Here is a 9,710-nt window from a genome sequence, read left to right on the forward strand (position 1 = left end):
TCTTCTGAAAAAGCCCAAACTTGATCCGGATGTTTTAGCCAACTATAGACCTATATCTAACCTTCCGTTTCTCTCTAAGGTTCTGGAGAAAGCAGTTGCTAAACAGCTGTGTGACTTTCTACAGAGCAATAGTTTATTTGAGGATTTTCAGTCAGGATTTAGAGCTCATCATAGCACAGAGACAGCACTGGTGAAAATTACTAACGACCTCCTTATTGCATCAGACAAAGGACTTGTCTCTGTACTGGTTTTATTAGATCTTAGTGCTGCATTTGATACTATTGACCATCAGATCCTATTGCTGAGACTGGAACTTTTCATTGGCATTAAAGGAACCGCTCTAAGCTGGTTTAAGTCCTATTTATCAGATCGATTTCAGTTTGTACATGTTAACGATGAGTCCTCCATGCACGCCAAAGTTACTCATGGAGTTCCTCAAGGATCTGTCCTCGGACCAATCCTCTTCACTTTATATATGCTTCCTTTAGGCAATATTATCAGGAAATATTCCATAAGCTTTCATTGTTATGCAGATTATACTCAGTTATATCTATCGAACAAGCCAGATGAAACTCATCAGTTAGCTAAACTTCAAATGTGCCTTCAGGATGTTAAAACCTGGATGACCTGTAATTTTCTAAACTCAGATAAAACTGAAGTTATTGTTCTGGGGCCTAAGCACCTCCGTGACGCGTTATCTAAAGATATAGTTTCCCTTGATGGGATCGCCCTGGCCTCCAGCACCACTGTGAGGAATCTTGGAGTTATCTTTGATCAGGACATGTCGTTTAAGTCTCACATTAAGCATATTTCAAGGACCGCCTTTTTCCACCTACGTAATATTGCGAAAATCAGGAACATCCTGTCTAAAAATGATGCAGAAAAACTAGTCCATGCATTTGTTACTTCTAGGCTGGATTACTGCAATTCCTTATTATCAGGCTGCTCGAGAAAGTCCATTAAGACTCTTCAGCTGATCCAGAATGCTGCAGCACGTGTTCTGACAGGAACCAGGAAAAGAGATCACATTTCTCCTGTTTTAGCTTCTTTGCATTGGCTTCCAGTAAAATCCAGAATAGAATTTAAAATCATTCTTCTTACCTACAAAGCTCTTAATGTTCAGGCACCATCTTATCTTAAAGAGCTCATAGTACCTTACTACCCCACCAGAGCACTGCGCTCCCAGAATGCAGGGTTACTTGTGGTTCCTAGAATCTCCAAAAGTAGACGAGGAGCCAGAGCGTTGATAAAGCTTATAGTTAGGGCTGGCTCAGGTGAGTCCTGAACCATCCCTTAGTTATGCTGCTATAGGCCTAGACTGCCGGGGGATTTCCCATGATGCACTGAGCTCCTCTCTCCTCTACTTTCTCTCCCTCTGTATGCAACCTCATCCCATTATTGCATGTTACTAACACAACTTCTCCCCTTTCTGGTAGTCTTGTGCTTTCTCGTCTCTCTCCTCTCTCCTATTACTTCCTGCAGGTGTTTCTGGCTCTGGAGCTGTGGAGTCTGGATCTGTGGTTGCGGGTCACCTGCTGCCCCCGTGTTCCTGCTCGACACCCTCTGCTGCAACGACTATTGTTACTAGACCTATTGTTATTATTGTTATTATAATCATTATCATTACGATTGTTATCATTAACACTACTGTAAATATCTGTACCATTTTTCATTTAGTCTATAGCAACATCACCTTTACTGTCTGTACCTCTGTGTGTGGATACCTCTCTCTCCTTCCATCCCTCTCTCTCTCTCTGTTCCTCTCTTGCCCTCTCTCTCTCCCCCTCTCTCTCTCTCTCCTTCCACCTCCCCCCCCCTCTCTCTCTCCCTCTCCCTCCCTCCCCCTCCCTCTCTCTCTCTCCCTCTCCCCCCCCAACCGGTGGAGGCAGATGGCCGCCCACCCTGAGTCATGGTTCTGCTCGAGGTTTCTGCCTCTTAAAGGAAGTTTTTCCTTGCCTCTGTCTCCTAGTGCTGCTATTGGTGGGAACTGTTGGGCTTCTGTAAATATCATCACAGAGTACGGTCTAGACCTGCTCTTTATGAAAAGCGCTGTGAGATAACTGTTGTTGTGATTTGGCGCTATATAAATAAAATTGAATTGAAGTTAGTTTCCTGCAGGTGCAGCAATTTGATGGGCGGCTGGAGAAACCTATCAGCAGCCGTGGAGGGCGGGGCTCTGCGGGAGAACGTCACTGAGGTGGAGAAGAGAGGTGTCACCCAGGTAAACGGTGATGTCATGAGAAATACTGAAGTGTGATGATATTAAGATGATGATTGACAGCTGTGTGTGTGTCTCACCTGTGCAGGTACGCAGTGTGTTGACTCTGGAGAGTCTCACCTCTCTGTCAGCTGTTCGCTGTGAAGCCAAAAACTCTGCAGGGCAACGAGCCAGAGACCTCCGAATACTGTCCAACTGTACGTACTGATACTGCAGTACTACTCTATAATGCTGACCTCTGAATACTGTCCAACTGTACGTACCGATACTGCAGTACTACTCTATAATGCTGACCTCTGAATACTGTCCAACTGTACGTACCGATACTGCAGTACTACTCTATAATGCTGACCTCTGAATACTGTCCAACTGTGCGTACTGATACTGCAGTACTACTTTAGAATGCTGACCTTCGAATACTGTCCAACTGTGCGTACTGATACTGCAGTACTACTGTATTGCTGCTGTTCTACTCTAAAATGCCAACCTGTGAATACTGTACAATGTTACTAATACTGCAGTACTGTTGTAATGTACATATAATTTATGTTCTGTACTTTACATTACCCTCTCTCTCTCTACCCGTCTCTCTCTCTCTACCCTTCTCCAGCTCTCCTGTCTCAGGTTGCCGTCCTGGCAGTGGTTCTGGTTCTGGTTGTCCTCGCTGTTGTGTTCCTCATTATCCTCATCCTCCTCTGGAGAAAAGTCAGTTTCAGTGTAGCAGTATTATCATTAACTGCAGTTTTAGTAGTACTGTAGTAGCTCTGTAGGAGTATTAGTAGTAGTACTTTTCAGCACCACTCTGACATGAGTTAGCAGCATTTTCTGGTTGCCATGACTACGTGTATCTCTCGCCGTCTCTTCCTGTTTGTAGAAACCTCGTTATGAAGTTCGTTGGAAGGTGATCGAGTCTGTTAGTGCTGACGGACAGCAGTACACCTACGTCGACCCTGCCCACCTGCCCTACAGCTCCACCTGGGAAGTACCACGAGACAACATAGTACTAGGTGATACTGTGAGAACATTCGGTGCTAGGTGATACTCTGAGAATCCTTATTTAATCCTAAAGTCTTTCTCTCTGTCTCCAGGTCAGGTGTTGGGTTCAGGTGCATTCGGTCGTGTCGTAGAGGCAACCGTCTCCGGTCTGCTTCACTCTCATTCTACAACTAAAGTGGCTGTCAAGATGGTCAACCGTGCGTAGCTGCCTGTCTGTCTGTCTGGCTGTCTGTCTGTCTGTCGAACTGATTGATTATTGACTTATTTCAGTCCTGAAATCAATAACACTGAACTTGTGTGTGTGTTCAGCCAACAGCGGTGCAGCTCAGTCTCTGATGTCAGAGTTGAAGGTTATGGTTCATCTCGGTCCTCATGTGAATGTCGTCAACCTGCTGGGAGCGTGCACGAGAGGAGGTGTGCACTTTAATCCTGATTTCATCCTGATTTCATTCTGATCTCCTCCTGATTTCATCCTGATCTCCTCCTGATTTCATCCTGATTTCATCCTGATCTCCTCCTGATTTCATCCTGATCTCCTCCTGATTTCATTCTGATCTCCTCCTGATTTCATCCTGATTTCATTCTGATCTCCTCCTGATCTCCTCCTGATTTCATCCTGATTTCATCCTGATTTCATTCTGATCTCCTCCTGATTTCATTCTGATCTCCTCCTGATTTCATCCTGATTTCATTCTGATCTCCTCCTGATTTCATCCTGATTTCATTCTGATCTCCTCCTGATTTCATCCTGATCTCCTCCTGATTTCATTCTGATCTCCACCTGATTTCATCCCGATCTCCTCCTGATTTCATTCTGATCTCCTCCTGATTTCATCCTGATTTCATTCTGATCTCCTCCTGATTTCATCCTGATCTCCTCCTGATTTCATTCTGATCTCCACCTGATTTCATCCTGATTTCCTCCTGATTTCATCCTGATTTCATTCTGATCTCCTTCTGATTTCATCCTGATTTCATCCTGATCTCCTCCTGATTACATTCTGATCTCCACCTGATTTCATCCTGATTTCCTCCTGATTTCATCCTGATTTCATTCTGATCTCCTTCTGATTTCATCCTGATTTCATCCTGATCTCCTCCTGATTACATTCTGATCTCCACCTGATTTCATCCTGATTTCCTCCTGATTTCATCCTGATTTCATTCTGATCTCCTTCTGATTTCATCCTGATTTCATCCTGATCTCCTCCTGATTACATTCTGATCTCCACCTGATTTCATCCTGATTTCCTCCTGATTTCATCCTGATTTCATTCTGATCTCCTTCTGATTTCATCCTGATTTCATCCTGATCTCCTCCTGATTACATTCTGATCTCCACCTGATTTCATCCTGATTTCCTCCTGATTTCATCCTGATTTCATTCTGATCTCCTTCTGATTTCATCCTGATTTCATCCTGATCTCCTCCTGATTACATTCTGATCTCCACCTGATTTCATCCTGATTTCCTCCTGATTTCATCCTGATTTCATTCTGATCTCCTTCTGATTTCATCCTGATTTCATCCTGATCTCCTCCTGATTACATTCTGATCTCCACCTGATTTCATCCTGATTTCCTCCTGATTTCATCCTGATTTCATTCTGATCTCCTTCTGATTTCATCCTGATTTCATCCTGATCTCCTCCTGATTACATTCTGATCTCCACCTGATTTCATCCTGATTTCCTCCTGATTTCATCCTGATTTCATTCTGATCTCCTTCTGATTTCATCCTGATTTCATCCTGATCTCCTCCTGATCTCCTACTGATGTCATCCTGATTTCCTTACACAGTTACACAGTGCAAGAGATCGGACAGAATTCACAGTTATGCTTTTACTGTTTGTGCTGTAATGTGTTGACAGAGCACATCACTGTGATACAGTAAAGAAAAAGAAGACAGCAGGGCATTACAGAAACAATTACATAGTTAGAAATGTAAACACGATAAACATGTTCCTGTCTATTAGGCCAAAGACTCTCATCCTCATGACAACAGATTTCTTTATGAATTCGGGGCACATTTACAAAATAAAAGTCTAATAGACATGTATTGAAAATATGATGATGATGTGGAGGTTGAACACATTATCTCACAAAAGTGACTACACCTCTCACTTAGTGGAAAACTCACTTTTGTTGCCAGCGATTTAGACATTAATGGCTGTGTGAGTTACACTGATATACAAGCTGTAGAATCACTACTTTACGTTGTGTAGTGTCATTTCTTCAGTGTTGTCACATAAAAGATATAATCAAACATTAAAAAAAAATGTGAGGGCTGTACTCACTTTAGTGAGATACTGTAGGTTTTACAATTTCACTTCTGATCTGAGAAATGTACCAAAGCCACTGAGAAAAACTGTAATGCCAAACATCGCCACAGGTAATCCAGGGATAGGACCCAGACTACAGACACCAAGGATTCTTTACAGATTTTATGATTGAAAATGAATCTGTAGACGATTAGTTAAAACTTTGTTGCTGTTTTGCTCACACTGCAAAATATGTACTTTCTTAGACTGTCACCATGGTGACCTGAGGGTGCAGGAACGGGAGCACGCAGTATGTCATTCAGCAATTGGAACAGCAGCGGACTTGATGATGGCCGGACCTGTTAGAGGCGGGACCTCACATCTCCGAAAACACCGTAGCAATTTTTTTAATTGGCTCTGTCTTGAGAAATCAACCACATAATTGGAGTTTAAACAACGCTATTTCCGCATTAAAAAACTCTTAAAACTACTGTATGAGACACGAGAACAGCAGTATTATAAGTTACAGTTGTGAGTTTTCTCGTCCGACATTTCCGCATTCTGCATTCTGGGATATCTGGCGATCTGAAGTCCACACAAGTCACCACCGATGCAGGCTCGGTAAAACGGATGGAGCGAGAACACATCCGGGGATTTGACTGCACCTGGCTAGATACGGAACTTTGAATTGGAACGGTACTCGGGCTGCAACTGATGATGTTTCACAAGAACACATGAACACAAGTACAGACAAGAATGCAGATTGAGAAACAGCTAATGACACCAGGGGCAGAACAACTTCTAAATTAAACAGGAACTACAGTACAAAGAGTAGGAAAGAGTAGGAGATAACAAGACACAGGTGAGCTTAATCAGACAATTAGGGAGCACGCAGACAGGAAGCCACACAAGAGAATGACACCAGGGGCAAAACAACTTCAAAATAAAAAAGGAAGTACAGGAAACATAAAACACAAGAAACATGGCTGAAGGCTGAACAGATGAAGAGGTGACATGAACCAATATGGGGGGGATTGAAATAAAAGGAGATAATGTGACACAGGTGAGCTTTATCAGACAATCGGGAAGCACACAGACAGGAAGCAAACCAAGACAACGACACCAGGGGCAGAACAGCTTCAAAATAAAACAGGATGTACAGGTAAAACAATGAACAGGGCTGAAGGCTAAACAGGTGAAGAGGTGGAATATATTAATATGGAGGGATTGAAAGAGTAGGAGATAATGAGACACAGGTGAGCTTAATCAGACAATCAGGGAGCACAAAGACAGGAAGCAACTCCAGACAACGACACCAGGGGCAGAACAACTTCAAAATAAAACAGGAAGTATAGGAAACAGATAACACATACACCAACATCCTAAAACCATGACAGTGACACCTCCAAGAAACGGCTCCTATAGAAAGCCCAACATCCAAAACACAAGTTCCACCAAAACAAACCAGTGTGGTTGGAGTGGGGGGGTGTTCAGGGAGCTGGAGAGGAGGACAGGTGAGAAAATGGGGTGACACTAACTTTCTGTCTGCTTTCTCAGGTCCTGTCTACCTGATCACTGAGTTCTGTCGTCATGGAGACCTGGTGAACTACCTGCAGAGGAACAAACACACCTTCTTACAGAGAGACAGACACAACAAGAGGTCACACACACACACAAACACACAGACTGTATTATACCCCCCCCCTTAGGTCAGTGGTGCTTTATTGGCAGGAAACAGATGTTTACGTTGCCAAAACAAGTGTAAAATAATAAAAACTTATTGATAGAATATATATATAGATAGATAGATAGAAAATATAGACTTGCAGTTAAGAACTACAAATAGAAACACTGAGGACTACAGAATATAAACACTGTAGAATATCTCATGAATGTAACCCCCCCCCCCCCCCCCCCCCCCCCCCCCCCTCTGTATTGAGTGTGAGTGTCTCTCGCCCCACAGTGAGAGTGACGGAGGGTACATGGATATGAATAAGGAGGAAAACGCTCAGTACGTCGCCATGAAGGAGCTCAACTACGCCGACATTGAACCTGCAGTGTACGAGATGCCATACACACCGCCAGGTGACACATGCTGGGAAAAATCATTTTAAATGATTCTGGTCTTGTAATGTAATGTAATAATATAGCTGAATAAGTAACTGACCAGCTTGAATTAAATGGAAAATACTGACAATATGATAAAATATACATTTGGGTAAGTCATATGAACAATGTAGTATATATTATCACTTACTTTCATTATTAGGAGGTGAAAAAAATTATATTAAAAAAATGATGGCGCAATTGGATAAGATTATGGCTTTGGTGTGAGAGGCCTGGGTTCGATCCCCCATTGTGTCCCTGAGCAAGACACTTCACCCCTTGTTGCTCCAGAGGCGTGCGACCTCTGACATATATAGCAATTGTAAGTCACTTTGCATAAAAGTGTCAGCTAAATGAATAAATGTAAATTCTGAGTTTGAAAGGTTGGTAGCTAAATTTGAAACTAACTTTATTCTATGAAGTCAGAATTTACTCAAACATTTAAATTTATCATCAGGATGTTACTATTCGTTATATATAACCCAAAGTCAGAATTAGTATTTAACACTGTTGAGGTCAAATAACAATTAGTCATATTTAAATAAAAAGTCATAATTTCAAATATTTGAAATATTAATTTGAATGATTATCTATGAACCTGCCTGTTGTTGTCTTTCAGACCATCAGGAGGCGTCTCTCCTCCTCAGCGACTCTCCTCTCCTCACTCTCAATGACCTCCTCAGCTTCTCCTTCCAGGTCTCTCAGGCCATGGACTTCCTCTCCTCCAGAAACGTACGATGCCTCATCAATACATCAGTGACACATGCCTGTAGATACGCCACAGTTAGCTTCAGTGTGTCAACAGTTAATTTTTCAGTGTCCAGATACTTGAATAAAGATGTTCATGTCCTGTCGTGCTGCGTGTTCATTCACCTGCCGTGTTCAACAGTGTGTCCACAGAGACCTGGCAGCGAGGAACGTCCTGGTCTGTGAGGGGAAGCTTGTGAAGATCTGCGACTTTGGGCTGGCCAGAGATCTGACGAAGGACCAGGACTACATCGCCAGAGGAAATGTAAGATTTCCAGATCTTTATTAACAAAATTAGTTTTCATTACTAGACTGACCTAAAAAAAATTGTGAATCCCTGCTTTAATTTCTATTTCTTTTTTCTGACAAATGTTCTAATTAAGCGTCTGTTAAATGCCCTAAATTTAAATGTATATTTATCTTTTCTAGAGCTTTCTGCCGGTGAAGTGGATGGCTCCAGAGAGTATCTTCCAGAACATTTACAGCTCTCAGAGTGATGTCTGGTCCTACGGAGTCTTACTGTGGGAGATCTTCTCTCTGGGTAAAGAAGTCTAAACCAGTAAATGTCTACACACACCAGTCTGTCCGGTATATGTCTAAACACACCAGTCTACCCAGTATACGTCTACACACACCAGTCTGTCCGACACACACCAGTCTGTCCGGTATACGTCTACACACACCAGTCTGTCCGGTATACGTCTACACACACCAATCTACCCAGTAAACGTCTACACACACCAGTCTGTCCGGTATACGTCTACACACACCAATCTACCCAGTAAACGTCTACACACACCAGTCTGTCCGACACACACTAGTCTGTCCGGTATACGGTTATACACACCAGTCTGTCCGACACACACCAGTCTGTCCGACACACACCAGTCTGTCCGATACACACCTGTCTGTCCGGTATACGTCTACACACACCAGTCTGTCCGGTATATGTCTACACACACGTGTCTGTCCGGTATACGTTTATACACACCCGTCTGTCCGGTATACATCTACACACACCAGTCTGTCCGGTATACGTCTACACACACCAGTCTGTCCGGTATACGTCTACACACACCAGTCTGTCCGACACACACGAGTCTGTCCGGTATACGTCTACACACACGTGTCTGTCCGACACACACCAGTCTGTCCGGTATACATCTACACACACCAGTCTGTCCGGTATACGTCTACACACACGTGTCTGTCCGACACACACCAGTCTGTCCGGTATACATCTACACACACCAGTCTGTCCGGTATACGTCTACACACACCAGTTTGTCCGACACACACCAGTCTGTCCGGTATACGTCTACACACACCAGTCTGTCCGACACACACCAGTCTGTCCGGTATACGTCTACACACACCAGTCTG

The 9,710-nt window shown here is 43.3% G+C and overlaps 1 protein-coding gene across 2 annotated transcripts in view; it reads left to right on the plus strand.

Moving 5' to 3' along the window:
• Nucleotides 1-9,710, plus strand: part of LOC123963878 (platelet-derived growth factor receptor beta-like) — a 34,220-nt gene that overhangs the window by 11,458 nt on the left and 13,052 nt on the right. For both annotated transcript variants that reach the window (XM_046040969.1, XM_046040968.1), the window contains 11 exons: nt 2,119-2,221; nt 2,307-2,415; nt 2,829-2,923; nt 3,093-3,225; nt 3,307-3,411; nt 3,524-3,628; nt 7,032-7,134; nt 7,438-7,559; nt 8,200-8,312; nt 8,470-8,592; nt 8,757-8,868. In XM_046040969.1, coding sequence (XP_045896925.1) covers nt 2,119-2,221; nt 2,307-2,415; nt 2,829-2,923; nt 3,093-3,225; nt 3,307-3,411; nt 3,524-3,628; nt 7,032-7,134; nt 7,438-7,559; nt 8,200-8,312; nt 8,470-8,592; nt 8,757-8,868 — 1,223 coding nt within the window. The remainder of the gene's footprint in view (nt 1-2,118; nt 2,222-2,306; nt 2,416-2,828; nt 2,924-3,092; nt 3,226-3,306; nt 3,412-3,523; nt 3,629-7,031; nt 7,135-7,437; nt 7,560-8,199; nt 8,313-8,469; nt 8,593-8,756; nt 8,869-9,710) is intronic.

This window comes from Micropterus dolomieu, linkage group LG23, assembly GCF_021292245.1.
Source record: "Micropterus dolomieu isolate WLL.071019.BEF.003 ecotype Adirondacks linkage group LG23, ASM2129224v1, whole genome shotgun sequence".
Lineage (NCBI taxonomy): Eukaryota > Metazoa > Chordata > Actinopteri > Centrarchiformes > Centrarchidae > Micropterus > Micropterus dolomieu.